The sequence below is a fragment of the Antechinus flavipes genome, chromosome 1 (assembly GCF_016432865.1).
Source record: "Antechinus flavipes isolate AdamAnt ecotype Samford, QLD, Australia chromosome 1, AdamAnt_v2, whole genome shotgun sequence".
NCBI classification, from domain to species: Eukaryota; Metazoa; Chordata; class Mammalia; order Dasyuromorphia; family Dasyuridae; genus Antechinus; species Antechinus flavipes.
In genome coordinates, this window is record NC_067398.1 from 115,959,744 (window position 1) to 115,976,141 (window position 16,398).

Sequence of the window (16,398 nt, forward strand, 5' to 3'; positions counted from 1 at the left end):
GTCTTTTTTTCATTTCAGGGTTATACTAAAGACATGGTGACGGACTTTGATGAGAAACATGATGAATATTTAATATTGCTTCAGCAGAGAAATCGGTAAGATAGAGTCACCAACAGTTCTTACTGGGTTGCAAAACCCATGTATTATTTTTCACAAATAGGCAACATTTTAGAAGATAGCATTATAGTAAAAATTACATTTTTTTTACTCATGGACTTAGAATTCAGCTTTAGAATTGGCCAACTTGGAAAAAAAATACCCTGAAGAAAGTAGAATTAGCCAAGTAGATAGAAAAGGAGATACAAAAACTAACTGAAGAAAATCATTACTTAAAAATGATAATTGAGAATGTGAAAACTAATGACTCTATGAGAAATCAAGAATCAGTCAAAGTCATTGAAACTTTTACTGTCTAAGCTTCTGTTTTTCCTCTAATTCATTTATTAGCACTTTTAAGTTTTAACAAACTCTTGCATCATTGCTGGGTTTTGCGTTCATGAAGAGACACATTTTGACAGCATATGTGGAGTACAGTTTGTGGGATCAGCCTTCTTGATTTTCTTTGTCTAATTATTAAATAACAAGACTAAAATTCATAGAGCAAGATATAAATCTGATTCTCATGACCTGCCTCCCTAATCCTAACAAGAAATTATTTCTCTCTCAGCTGATGATCTTTGTACTCATCTTATTCACTTGACTTATTTTGTTTTATCTTATTAACTTATCTACTCATTTGTAAAATCTTGAAGAGTTTATTTCTTATTTATTTTTGTCTTCCCCTTCCCCAGCAACTTTTATAAATATGTACACTTAGTAGATACTTAATAAAAGTTTGATGAATGATTATACAATTTTTTTAGCTCTTCACCACCTGTCATGTGGAAAAGTAAAGTAGAAATTGTAAACATTCTTTTTGTGCAAAAATTAATTCATTTTATATTCAATTTAAAGGAGACTGAGTTAATTCGAAGTGCCTGGGATGAAATCTGCCTCTGGGATTATAAAAATAAAATAATAATAGCTCACAATAAGCATTTTATAGTTTCAAATCATTTTATGTACTGTCAGATGTAAAGCTTTTGAAGTTTGATTTTAGCAGATGTGATAGAGGACAGGAAAGTTACAGGATTCAAAACAGTATTATTATTGGTTTGAAAGAAGTTTTATTTCTAAGAAATCTTATCAGTGTTAGAATTTTTTTTTTAATTTCTAACTCACTGCTCTCTGCTTTTAGATGGAATAGTAAGCATTCTGTAATTGGAATGGACCTCCTGCTATTTCCTTGGGTCTCTTACAGGAAGAAGCCATGTAACTCTCTAAGTGACTCTAGTGAGGAAAAACTTAAGATAACCTTGTGTATCATTAGAATATCTTCTGAAGGGATACAGCTGTGCTGAAGTCATTTTTAACATCTTGTGGCTATTTAAAACTGGAACAGAGCCAATTTAGTGTTGACCAGGCTGATTTAAAGCACACTGAGAAGCTATGTTCTAGAATAGGCTCTTAGAAATTATCTTATGATCTCAGGAAAATTTCTTAGCCCTTCTGGGCTCAAGTGTTCTCATCTAAAAAGGAATGTAGTTGACAAGATGACTTCTAATTTCCCTCTCAACTCTAGCATTGTGATCAGGAATATCACTTTCAGATAAAGGTTCCCTATGCAATACCCTAGCAGGACCATATTTGGAATATTGTATCAATAACTCAGTTATGTCCAGAGGATGGCTACCAGGATATAAAGAGAACTTCAGATTAAGGCTCAAAGGGACTTTCCTTGGCCAGAAATCACAAAATCAGAATTTCAAAGCTGCAAGAGATCTCAGTGGACAATTAAGAACCTTAAAGTAATCTTCCTATATCAGATTCAACAAGTAGTCACTTGTTGGAAAAGGAAGCATAAAAGTTGACTGAAGAAAACAACCTTTTAAAAAATAGAATTGGCCAACTTGGAAAAAAATACACCGAAGAAACATTAAACTCCTTTAAAAGTAGAATTGACCAAATAAATAGAAAAGGAAATACAAAAACTAATTGAAGAAAATAATTACTTAAAAATGATAATTGAGAAAGTAAAAGCTAATGACTATGAGAAATCAAAAGTCAATTAAATTCATTGAAATAGATAGTAAAATGAAAACTCCAAGGAATTGTAGCCACATTCTAGAACTGTGAAGTCAAGGACAAAATACAGCCAGCAGAAACAATTCAAATATCAAGGAGCCACAGTCAAGATTACACAAGATTTAGCAGCTTCTATATTAAAGGGCTTAGAATATAATATTATGGAAAGCAGAGGAGCTTGGATTACAATAAGGATCAACTATCCAGGAAAATTGAGCATAATCTTTCAGGGGAAAAGATGAATGTTTCATGAAATAGGGAACTTTCAAACTTTTTTTTATGAAAAGACCAGAGCTGAACAGAAAATTCAATCTTCTAATATAAGACTCAAGAGAAGCATAAAAAGAAAGAAGAAAAAAAAACAACCAAGTTATTTAACACGATTCAACTGTCTACATCCATACTCAGAAAGATGATGCTTCTAACTTATAAGAACTGTATCTCTATTTGGGTAGTTATGAGGTATAAGGATACTTATACAGAAGATATAGCTATAAGTTTGATGTGATAATATTTTTAAAAATTAAGGAAAATAAAAAAAGATTGTACTGGGAAATGACGAAAGAGGAAGACAGAATGGGGTAAATTCTATCACATGAAGAGGCATGAAAAATCTATTTTAGTAGAGATAAAGGAAAGGATAAGCATCGTTTTAATCTTATCTCATCAGATTTGGCTCAGAAAAGGAATAACATACACACTCAATTGGGTACAGAAATTTATCTTATTATGTAGGGAAGTAGGAAGGGAAAGAAGAAAGCAAAGAGAAAGCAAAAATAGAAGAAGAAATAGAAAGAAGAAGAGTGATTGATAGATGGGGGAACAGATTCAAGGAGGTGATAGTCATTACCAAAACATTGGTTTGGAAAGGACAGGGTGAAAGGAGATAGGAAAGTATAAATGGGGGGAAAGAGGATGAAGAGAAATGGACAGTAATCATAACTGTGAATATGAATGGGATGAACCTTTCAATAGAATGGAAGTGGATAGCAAAGTGGATTAAAAACCAGAATCCTATAATATGTTGTATACAAAAACACATTTGAAACAGAGAAATACATACAGAGTAAAGGCAAAAAGGTAGAGCAGAATATATTATTTTTCAGATAAAATAAACAGGGAAAGTAATCTGGATTTCAGACAAAGCAAAAACAAAGAAGAAATCTAATTAAAAGAAATAAGAAAGGAAACTACATTTTGCTAAAAAGTATTATAGAAAATGAAGTAATATCAATACTGAACATATATGCACCAAGTGGGTATATCATCCACATTTTTAGAGAAATTAAGTGAGTTAAAGGAAAAGACAACAAACTGAACTGATAGGAGATTTCAATCTTCCCCTGTCAGACCTAGATCAGTATAACCACAAAATGAATAAGAAAGAAATTAAGGAACTAAATAGAATTTTAGAAAAGTTAGATATTATAGGATTGTGGAGAAAACTGAATGGAAATAGAAATGAATATACCTTTTCTCAGCAGTATATGGCACCTATGCAAAAGTCATAAAATCCTCTCAGTCAAATGCAGAAAGGCAGAAATGTTAAATGCATCCTTTTCAGATCATGGGGAATAAAAAATATGTGTAATAAAGCATGGAAAGATAGACTAAAATTTTATTGGTAACTAAATAATCTACCCCTAAAGAATGAGTGGGTCAAACAACAGATCATAGAAACCATCAATAATTTCATCAAAGAAAATGACAATAATGAGAGATATGCTAAAACTTATAAGATGCAGCCAAAGCAGATCTCTCTAAATACTTACATGAATAACATAAAGAAGAAATCATTGAATTGGGCATGCAACTAAAAAAGCTAAAGAGTAAATTAAAATTCTTCAATTAAATGCCAAATTAGAAATTGTCAAAATCAGAGGAAAGGTTAATAAAATTAAAATTAGAAAACTATTGAACTAATAAATAAAACTAAAAACTTGTTTTATGGAGAAAAAATTAAATAGATAAACTTTTGGTTAATTTTATTTTAAAAAAGAAAGAAAAAAATTACCAATATGAAATTAAAAATTAACAGTATGAAAAATGAAAAGGCTTAATTCACTGCCACTGAAGGCAAAATGTGAGTAATAATTATGAGCTATTTTGCCTAACTATATGCCAATAAATCTGACCATCCCTAAGTGAAATGGGTGAATATCTACAAAAATATAAAATGCTCAGATTACAGAAAATGAAATAAAATACTTAACCCTGTTTTACAAATGAAATTGAACAATCCATCAATGAATTCCCTAAGAAAATATCTCCAGGGCTAAATGGACTTAGAAATTAATTCCACCAAACATTTAAAAAACAATTAATTCCAGTATTCTCTAAACTATTTAGAAAAACAGTCCTAATAAGAGTCCTTCCAAATTTCTCTTATTAACCATATATTGTTCTGTACCTAAACCAGGAACAGCCAAAACAAAGAAAGAAAATTATAGACTACTTTCCATAATAATTATTGATGTAAAAATTCTTTTTTTTTAATTTTATTTTATTTAATAATAACTTTATATTGACAGAATCCATGCCAGGGTAATTTTTTTACAACATTATCCCTTGCACTCGCTTCTGTTTCGATTTTTCCCCTCCCTCCCTCCACCCCCTCCCCTAGATGGCAAGCAGTCCTATCTATATATGTTAGATATATTGCAGTATATCCTAGATACAGTATATGTTTGCAGAACCGAACAGTTCTCTTGTTGCACAGGGAGAATTGGATTCAGAAGGTAAAAATAACCCGGGAAGAAAATCAAAAATGCAAATAGTTCATATTCATTTCCCAGTGTTCTTTGGTTGGGTGTAGCTGCTTCTGTCCATCATTTATCCATTGAAACTCAGTTAGGTCTCTTTGTCAAAGAAATCCACTTCCATCAGAATACATCCTCATACAGTATCGTTGTCGAAGTGTATAATGATCTCCTGGTTCTGCTCATTACACTTAGCATCAGTTCATGTAAGTCTCTCCAAGCCTCTCTGTATTCATCCTGCTGGTCATTCCTTACAAAACAATAATATTCCATAACATTCATATACCACAATTTACCCAGCCATTCTCCAATTGATGGGCATCCATTCATTTTCCAGTTTCTAGCTACTACAAACAGGGCTGCCACAAACATTTTGGCACATACAGGTCCCTTTCCCTTCTTTAGTATCTCTTTGGGATATAAGCCCAGTAGTAACACTGCTGGATCAAAGGGTATGCACAGTTTGATAACTTTTTGGGCATAATTCCAGATTGCTCTCCAGAATGGTTGGATTCATTCACAACTCCACCAACAATGCATCAGTGTCCCAGTTTTCCCACATCCCCTCCAACATTCATCATTATTTTTTCCTGTCATCTTAGCCAATCTGACAGGTGTGTAGTGGTATCTCAGAGTTGTCTTAATTTGTATTTCTCTGATCAATAGTGATTTGGAACACTCTTTCATATGAGTGGTAATAGTTTAAATTTCATCATCTGAAAATTGTCTGGTCATGTCCTTTGACCATTTATCAATTGGAGAATGATGTGAAAATTCTAAATAAAATGTTAGCAAAGAAAGTTTACAGCAGTTTATAATGAGGATAATTCACTTGGACCAGGTGGGGTTTATCTCAGGAATACAGGGCTGATTCAATATTAAGAAAACTATCAGTATAATTGACATATTAGTTAAGCAAAACTAATAAGGCATATGATTATTTCAATAGATTCAGAAAAAGCTTTTGACAAAATACAGCACCCATTTCTATTAAAAACATGAGTCAGCATAGGAATAAATGGAGTTTTCCTTAAAATTATAAGTAATATCTATTTAGAACCATCAGCAAACATTTTATGTATAATGAGGATAAGCTAGAAGCATTTTCAGTAAGATCAGGCCCATTATCACACTATTTCTTTTTTTCTGTTTGTTTGTTTGTTTGTTTTTTTCTTTCTTTCTTTCGTGAGGCAATTGGAGTTAAGTGACTTGTTCAAGGGTACACAGCTAGTAAGTATCAAATGTTTGAGGCTAGATTTGAACTCAGGTTCTCCTGACTTCAGGTCCAGTGCTCTATCCAGTGTGCCACTTAGCTGTTCCTGTTATTTGGTACTGCACTAGAAATGATACTTTTAACAATAGGAGAAGAAAAAGAAATTGAAGGTTTTAGAATAGGCAATGAGGAAACATTCTTTGCATTTTTGATGATGCAAATATCATTTGCAGATGATATAATGGTATACTTAAAGAATCCTAGATAATCAACTAAAAACTACTTGAAACAATTAACAACTTCATCAGAGTTACAGGATATAAAATAACCCTCCATAAATTATCAGCATTCCTTTATATTACCAACAAAGCCTAGCAGCTAGAGATGGAGAATTCAATTTAAAATATATAGATATTATAGGTATATAACTATAGATAATATAAAATATTTAGTAGTTTACCTGCCAAGACAAACCCAGGAACTGTATGAATGCATTTATACAATACCTTGCACAAGTAAAGTCAGATTTAAATAACTAAACTCATGGATAGGCCAGGCTAAAATAATAGTTCTACCTAAATTAATTTTCTTACTCAGTACCATGTCAATCAAACCGCAAAGAAATTATTTTATAGAGATAGAAAAATTATAATAAAATTTATCTGGAAGAATTAAAGATCAAGAATATCCAAGGAATTAATGGGGAAAAATGCAAAGGAAGGAACCTTAGCCATACCAGATTTAAAATTATTATAAAGTAGCAATTATCAAAACCATTGGATATTGGCTAAGAAATAGGAATGGTGAATCTGTGGAGTAAGTTAGTACATAAGACATCATAGTAAATGAGTACAATATTTACTTTTTGACAGACCCAAAGATTCTAGCTTTTGGGATAAGAACTCAATATTTGACAATAACTGCTGGCAAAACTGGAAAATGGTATGGGAGAAAGTAGGCATAGACCAACATCTCATACCATATATCAAGATAAGGTCAAAATGAGTACATGATTTAGACATAAGCAAATTAGCAGAACAAGGAATAGTTTACATGCCAGATCTATAGAAAAGAGAAGAATTTGCGACTAAACAAAAGATAGAAAACAGTATGAAATGCAAAATGGATAATTTTGATCACATTAAATAAAAAACAGTTTGCATAAACAAAACCTATGCAACAAGGATTAGAAGGAAAGTAGAAAGATGAGAAACAATTTTTTGGTTATTGTATCTGATAAAGGTCTCGTTTCTCAAATATGTAGAAAATTGAGTCAATTATGTAAAAAATACAATTCATTCCCCAGTTGATTAATGGTCAAAGGATACGAATAGGTAGTCTTCAGATGAAGAAATTAAAGCAACTTATAATCATATAAAAGTGCACTAGATTAGTATTGATTAGAGAAATGCAAATTAAAACAGCTCTAAGGTACTACCTCACATCTTTCAGATTGGCTAATATGATAGAAAAGAAAAATGAAAAGTAGAAAATATGTGCTAAAATTGTGATACTAAAGCATTGTTAGTGTAGATATGAACTGATCCAGCCATTTTAGAGAACAATTTGAAACTGTGCTCAAAGGGCCATAAAACTCTGCATATCCTTTGACCCAGCAATATTACAAGCTGTATATCCTAGAGATCATAAAAAAGGAAAATGGATGCACATATACAAAAATATTTATAGCAGCTTTTTTTTAGTGGCAAAGATTTGGAAACTGAGGGGATGCCTATCAATTGGGCTGAACAAGCTGTGGTATATGATTGTAATAGAATACTAGTATGCTATAAGAAATGATGAGCAAACAGATTTCAGAAAAAACTGGAAAGACTTACATGAAAGTAAGAAAAGAGAAGCTTTTCTGAGAAAAGAAGCAGAATATAGTAACAGCAACATTGTGTGCTGATCAAATATGATAGACTTAGCTCTTCTCAGGAATACATTGGTCCAAGACTATTTCAAAAGACTTGTGATAGAAAATGCTATCCACATCCAGAGAACTATGGGATATTGGAGCATACTAAATTAAATTTTAAATTTAAATTTAAATTGAACTACAATTAAATTTCTTTTTTCTTTCTCATGATTTTTTTTCTTTTTTCCTGATTCTTTCACAACATGTCTGAAGTGGAAATATTTTTTAAATGATTCTACATGTATAACCTGTCCTCAGATTGTAAGCAGTCATTGATTAGAGGAAGGGCAAAAATTTAGAACTCAAAATATTACAAAAATGAATGCTGAAAACTATTGTTACATGTAATTGGGAATAATAAAATGCTATTAAGTGCAAAAAATGACATTGAAAATAATTTGGAACTCAAAATATTACAAAAATGAATGCTGAAAACTATTGTTACATGTAATTGGGAAAAATAAAATGCTATTAATGCAAAAAATGACATTGAAAATCTATATAATTGGAATCTGTAAATTAATCAGATTGCATAGGATAAATATGCACTTGGTATACACATTTCAGGACACTACAGCTAAGGCATAACCCTAAATTTGAAGAAATTATTTCACATGCGTTTGAAAATCATTTACCCAATAAATAATATGGACAGAAAATAAAATAATTGAGGCAGTTACTAAATTAAGGAATTGTTAAATTAAAAATTATAGCAAATTATGTAAAGGATTTTTTTCCCTGTCTGTTTGTTTTGGAAAATATATCCAACTATAGAGAGCAAGCAGCTGTTCTTGTTTCTTTCAAAGGCACAATTCTAGGCTTGGTGAAACACTAACATGACCCCATGTAAAAGTTCTCCTATTTTATGTAGCTTATGACTAGTTAATTGTGCTAACAGAGTTTCAGTTTAAAGAAAATCTTGACACAATTATTGTCAAACATCAGTTTTGTAAATTTAGTTTTTAATAACTTAATTTTATATATGTTTTCTCAAAATGAAATACTTTATCTAGATCTAGTTCTCTCTCTACAAGAACTTTAATTCATAATTTTATTTATTCCTCCTTTCCTTCCTTCCTTTCTTCATTCAGATTTTTTCATTATTTAGCATGACATGAGCCCAAACACTAGAAACAATCTCCCCATCCTTGCTTTTTCCATTTTTGTCCAAATAACTAAACCATTGGTTTATACAAGCAAATTTTCTTCATTCTAATCAGCAATTTGTTCTGTTGGCTCCAGTGTGTAAGTCAGATATTCGATCATTATTGTGCTTTGTAAGCTGACTCTAAATTGATCTTTCACTTCTTTTGGGTTCTTCAACTTTCATACTCTTAGTCTTAACTGATAATTCTTCAGGCATACCACAAATGAAAGAGTGGTTTATGAAGAATCTTCTTAGGGACTTCTCAGTTGGTTAGATGGCCTGTCTTGTTTTTGTTTGTTTATGGGTTTTGATGTTTACTTATATTTGCCCCTTGTTGTGGATATTCTGTGTCCTGGTTTGTAGACTAGACATAATATCTTAATAATACTGATGCCACAACCTTTCTGAACCATTTTGATGTTATTCAATTTGATTAAATTCAGTAGGTCAATATTAAAAGCCTATTATATAGAAAAAAATCTTAAGAGTTACACTTAGCAAATTATCAAAGATAAGATGGAAATAGTCAATTTGGATGGGCTGTAGAAAGACAGGCACATTTCACACAATTAGCGGAGGTATGATTTGATTCACCTGTTCTGGAAAATTATTTGAAATTATGCCAAAAAATGATAATGTATCTTATACCCTTTTGACCTCTGCTAGGTATATACTTCAAGAAAGACAAAGGTAGAAAGAAATGTCCCATTTACACAAAATATCAAAGTGCACCTTTTGTAGTAGCAAAGAATTAGAAACAAAGTAGATGGTCTAATATTTGAGGAATAGCTAAACAAGTTGTGGTACATAAATATAATGAGATGGTATTACATAGTGCCCTTTGATACAGCAGTGTCTCTACTAGGTCTGTATCTCAAAGAGATCATAAAAAAAGGAGGACCCACATGTGCGAAAAGGTTTGCAGCAGTTCTTCTTTCTTTCAGTAATATATAATAAAACATAATTTATGCAAAGAATACAGAGAAAGACAGGATATAAGCCTTATAGGAAATATAAAGTAAAAAGATCTAGGCCAAAAAAAAAATAGATATGACTCCAATAATGTGCATGGAAAGAATTTTTTAAAAAGCAATGAAATACAACACTCTAGGAAAAAAATAGGGAAATATACCTCCCTTATTTTGGAGGGAAACAAGTGGAGGATATGCTGATATAGCAATAAAGACATGAAATTGTGAATCTTCTGTTGGAACTGGTTGATGTATTGGTTAGTTTTGTTGAACTGGTTTTAGTTTTTATCTCCTTTTAATTTGTTGAAAAATATGATTTTCTAGATGGAGGAGGGAATTGGGAGATTTAAAGTGCTGTAAAAACCAAAAAAAAAAAAAAAAAAACTTTAAAAGAATAAAAAACAAAAAAAAGTCTCTTGTGCGCCTACAAAACAAAGCAAACCTAATATGTCATTCTGCTAGGTGCTGGGGAATATAGTAACATTCCCTGTCCCCTAGGAACTTATATTTTACTGTACCCAAAAGGAGGACAGTGTGGGAGCTTTGGAAGCTAGCCTAGAAAAGGAGGACCTGAATTCAAAATCCATTTCTGGCTATTTATTACCTGGATGACCTTGTCTTGTCTGTGTCTCACTTTTCTCATCTGTAAAAATAAACTAAACAACCTTCAAAGGTCCCTTCTAGCTCTAATCTAGCAGCCACAAATGGGAAGACGTATAAATATACATGCATAGATGATGCATGCCTTGGTCAGCTAGGTGACAGTGTACAGAACACTGGGCCTGGAGTCAAGAAGACTTGTCTTCCTGAGTTCAAATCTGGCCTCAGACACTTAGTACTGTGTGACCCTGAGCAAGACACTTATCTCTGTTTGCTTCAGTTCTTCATGTATAAGATGAATTGGAGAAGGAAATGGTAAAGCATTCCAATGTCTTTGCCAAGAAAACCCCAAGACAGATCATAAAAAGTTGGACATGAATAAAAACAACTGTACAAAAATAGGGCATGCCTTAATGCTCTACCCATATCAAAGGAGATCATATGTGTAAAGCAGTTAGTTCAGTGCCTGGCACATGGTAAGAGCTTAATAAATGCTGCTTCTTATGTTTTCCTATATCCATACTGCCCTTCCATACCCACAAGCCTCATTTGTCTCCTTCCTCTATCCTTGCCTACAAAATGGAACAAACAACTTTTTTTTCCAAGAGAGAACAGTAGCATATACTCCGAGTGTTCTCATTAAGTACCCTGGCTACAGCAGTCCCAGATGTACTGCTGATGTAAGCCACCAGCCTAGTTCTAGTTATGCTAAGTAGCAGAATTATAGTCAAACCTCCTGGGGCAATCCCATCTACACTCACTTCCATCACTGTTCCTTTTTAGGATTCTTTAAAATATTTGGTCTGTTGCAGAACTCATTTCTCATACAGACCAATACCCCATCTTGTCCTTTTTTTGCCTCAGGTAGCAGCAGGTAGCAGCTCTGTTATTCAGTCTGCCTATTCCTACATTAATATAGGGTAGCACTGTTGGAGTCAGTTGATATTTCTGCCCTTATTTTTATGGGTATCTTGTCTTTGGAGAGACACTGTGTGTGGTCTAGTGGAACGAGTGCTGGATTTGGAGTAAGCAGAACCTGACTTTGGCACCCACACTTAGGCATTGTCTAGGTGGCTTTGGGCAAACAACTTAACTGCTCTAATCCTTAGTTTCCTCTTCTACAAAAGTGGGGATAATAATACCCGGATCCCTACCTTCCAGAGAAGTTTTGGGCATCAATTGAAGATAGATACTAATATGTATGAAGCATTTTGGAAACCTAAAGATATTATTCATTTTTCCTTTATTGTTATTACTGCTATTAATATCATTGTTATGATTATTCTTATTTTTCTGGGTAAACACCGTATGAACAAATCTCAATTGAGTCCAGTCATTTTCCATTCTCCTCCCTTGCTGCTGGACAAGTATACTTCAATTTCTTAGCAGGATCTAAGCCTACTGTGAGCTTTCTGCCCAATTTGGTTGCACAGATATTTGTAGTTTAACAACTACTTTTCATCAAATGGCAGGATATTGTCTGGTAATGAAATTAAGGAGCAAATCCAGTCATATAAACACAGAAACTGCACTCAACACATTTCAGTTTTTCTGCCTCAGTTGAATGGATGGCAAGTATGTACAATTTAAGGATACCTGCGAACTGGCTGACTGAAGGAAATCATAGGAAATGAACAGAGAATTTGGTCAGCAGACTCTTGGAAGCAGTGAAGCAGAAGGAATTGGAAACTGCACTATTTCATGCTACACATCAAGAAGTTGAGTGTCTGAGTCTTCATCAAAACAATAGATTGGACATAAAAAAGAAGTAATAGGCCTCACAAAAAGCCACTTCAAAGCAAACAGTAGATTCTGCATGTACACATTGTAGAAGCAAATCTTATTTTACATTGATCTTTTTGCCAAATTAAAATGAGCGATAACTCCACTGGAAATAGCAATTTTTTAGTATGAGAGACAATGATATATGTAATAGCCTCCTCTGTATCTCAGTCACCCTGGGGTGAGAAATGTGAGAGTTCATTTTTATAATGTGTATTAAAATTATAATTAGAATAGAAGAAAATATTATTGAAGTAGTCAGAATAGTCTCCCTCTTGCTGTTTCTCTGTGTGTAAAATAGGCCTCTTATAAATATGTTTGCATAAGAACAGCTGGGCCCCACAATTGCTTTCACTTAGATAGTTGTTAGCATTCGGTCTATGAACTAGCATCCTTGCTGTCACTGGATATAGAAATGTATATTTGTATAAGCCCTACTGTGTAGTCTCCCTCTTAGTTATTGATTATCATGTCTTTTCCAGGATATTAAAGCATTTGAAAACCAAGGACCCCATGCAACTAAGACTAGAACACTTAGAACAAGGGTTTTCTGTTTATGTCAATGGAGCCAATTCAGAGCTGAAAACCTCTCCAAGAAAGGCCATTCTACCAGATTTCCCCAGAAGTGCGTCACATGCAGAAGGAGCACACGGTAAGTTGAAGTTTCTTTTAAAACTTAGGAGTCATGTTATACTAACTCATTTCTTTAATAATGTTTTAAGGTTTTCAAAGCACATTTCCCATAATGATCCTATTAGATGGTGATCAAGGAATGTTTATTTTTTAATTTTATACATGAAGAACCTGAGGCTCACAGAGAATAAGTCACTTGCCCTTGGTCCCACAACTAGTAAGTGTCAGAGCTAAGAACTAAACCCAGGTTCCCTTATTGTTAGGCCACTGTTTTGTCCATGACACCATCTTGTTTCCTTTGATGTTTAGATAACATCAGAACAGTTGGACAGGACTGAAACAACTGAACAATAACATATCTGATGAATCCATGAGTTCAGTTCTGTCAATCCCTATGTTTATCTTTTGTATTTTACTCATGATTACTGTATTTACAGGTTTTTCAGGTTTCCTCACTCAAACTAATGTATTTGTAAGATGGCCTGTCTTTTTTTGTCTATCTCATAAAACCTCACTGGGCCCCTAGTCTCTTCCTTCTCCCATCCATCCACCACACAGCTACCAAAATAATTTTCTTAAAGCTTAAGTCTATTCCACTCTTACTCAATAAACTCTGTGCCACTGTATTGCCTCAGGGATTGAATACAAATCTTTATATCTGGTATTTTAAAGCCATTCTCATGCTGGATCCACTCTATCTTTTCAGCCTTATTCTGTTTTGTTCCCTTTCTTGCACTCTACTGATCCAGTCAAACTGACTTTGCTCTTTCTTTCTTTCCTTCCTTCTTTCTTTCTTTCTTTCTTTCTTTCTTTCTTTCTTTCTTTCTTTCTTTCTTTCTTTCTTTCTTTCTTTCTTTCTTTCTTTCTTTCTTTCTTTCCTTCTTTCTTTCTTTCTTTCTTTCTCTCTCTCTTTCTCTCTTTCTCTCTTTCTTTCTTCTCTAATAGTATTTTATTTTCCCAAATACATGCAAAGATAGTTTTCAGTATTCACCTCTGCAAAACCTGGTGTTCCAAATTTTTCTCCCTCTTCCTCTCCCTCCCCTAAACATATTTCCATATTCATCATGCTACATTAAAAAAAAAATCAGATCAAAAGGGAGAAAATTCAAGAAAATGAAAAAACAACAAAGAACAACAAACAAGGTGAAAAATACTATGCTTTTATTTATATTTAGTTTCTATAGTTCTTTTTCTGGATGTAGATGACACTTTCCATTACAAATCTATTGGAATTGTCTTGAATTGTTGAAAAAAGCTAAGTCCATCACTATTGATCACCACATAATCTTGTTACTTTGCACAATATTCTCTTGCTTCTGCTCACTTCACTTATCATCAATTAGTTCTGTTAAGTCTTCCCAGGCTTTTCTGAAATCAGTTTGCTCATCATTTCTTATAGAACAATAATATTCCATTACATTCATATACCATAACTTATTCAGCTATTCCCCAACTGAGGGGCATCCATTCAATTTCCAGTTCCTTGCCACTACAAAAAAGGCTGCTATAAACATTTTTTGCACATGTGTTGACCTTTCTCAAATACTTCCATTACTTCGTTCACACTAGCTAACCCATAACTAGAAAGCTTTCTCACTTTTGCTTTCTTAAGTTCCTCTTTTCTATCTTTTTTGATCCCTTCAGCTACTAGTAACTATCTACAAAATCTCCTTTTATTTATTATACATATATTTTGTATAAATCTTTTATATATATGCTATCTTCCCTAATAGAAAGGAAACTTTTTGAAGGCAGGGATTATTTCATTTTCTCAGCACCTAACACAGTGCCTAGCACATAGTAAGTACTTAATAAATGTTTTTTAATTTATTTGATTGATTGATTCATTCTACCTTTTTAGTTTATTACAAATTGATACTTAGTTCAAGCAAAGCTTATGTCTTAGATTGCAGTTACATGTGCAGTTCCATTTCCCAGAACCAAAACAAGACTAGGACCTAAGAATACAGCAGGAAAGCTACCCAGAAGCTCATGTCCCACTGCCTCTGTTTTTGAGTGTTCCACCACTAGTTTGTAGGCTGTTAATAAACCCTAAAGTTAGATTAGAAGTAGATAAGGTTATATTTTTGTTCTTTAAAACTACTGTTTTAGAAACTACAGTTCATGGACCCCTAATGGTTCTCCTTTTCCTTAGGGTTCTAATAGTCTTAGCTGTTCCCTTTCATCTTTCTGAAAGCTCTAATCTGTAGTCTGCTCTTCTGTAAACATCCAATTTAGGGAATTGGGATAAAGAGTGTGAATAAGTAAGAAAAATAATTAGAAGATCAAGAAATAAAGATAAGGAATGAAATTTTTACTTTAAAGTTCCTGGAGAGAAGAAAGCAGTCTTTGTATGCATACATGAATTATTTTCAAAGACAATGTTACTCTAATAACCCTCTCTAATACTTCAAGAGGCATTATGATATAATATAGTGGTGTAGGGGTTACAGTGGAAATTCTTCTTCCCCTGTAGTCCTTTGCAGTATATTACCCAAACTCTTTGTCTCCATCCAAAAGAATATGTAATAGATTCACAAGTTTTTGTGAAAAGGAATCAATATTTAGTTCATGTTGATATAAATAATGAATGCCATAAACTTAAAATAAATGTGAAATTTGGCTGTGAGGTCATTAAGATGATGAAAAGAACACCAGAATGAGAATCAAAGAGATTTAGTTTATGGTCATAGTTCTGCTACTTTTGGGTCTTTAGCAAATAAGTCACTTATATCTTTGAACATCAGTCTTCTCAGCTGAACGTAGGTTTGAAACCTGTTGTACCTACCTTCACAGGAGTGTCATGGAAATAAAATTAGATTAAGTTCGCAAAACTGTGAAGTGCCATACAAAAAAATTTAAAATGATTATGAATGTAACTTTCAGAAAAATCCTAGCAGAGAACATCCTTATTATTGAAGTACCTTCTTTATTTATTTACTTTAGAGAAAAACGAATGATTTTCATAGTTTTGAGATTTTTGTCTTACTGGCTTTGTGTTCAATACTAAAATGTAGAACTCTTAAAACATGTGCCTTACCAAGGAGCTCTCATTTTTTTTTCCAGATTCTGGAAGGAGACCTTTTTTTAGAGAAACAGAAGAAGCATTAAGCCGTGGTTCACGAACAGCACCTTGCAAAGTTCAGCGCAAAGGATGGCATCAGGTGTGGAAATATAGGAGATAATTTCTGATGATAAACAGCATTTTCTTTCAAATAATAAAGTTGACTATTATGGGGATATCATTAGAG

The 16,398-nt window shown here is 32.9% G+C and overlaps 1 protein-coding gene across 2 annotated transcripts in view; it reads left to right on the forward strand.

Annotated features, from left to right (window-relative positions):
* KATNIP (katanin interacting protein) overlaps window positions 1-16,398 on the forward strand; it is a 228,908-nt gene that overhangs the window by 82,595 nt on the left and 129,915 nt on the right. For both annotated transcript variants that reach the window (XM_051988295.1, XM_051988287.1), the window contains 3 exons: window positions 19-95; window positions 12,997-13,166; window positions 16,214-16,311. In XM_051988295.1, coding sequence (XP_051844255.1) covers window positions 19-95; window positions 12,997-13,166; window positions 16,214-16,311 — 345 coding nt within the window. The remainder of the gene's footprint in view (window positions 1-18; window positions 96-12,996; window positions 13,167-16,213; window positions 16,312-16,398) is intronic.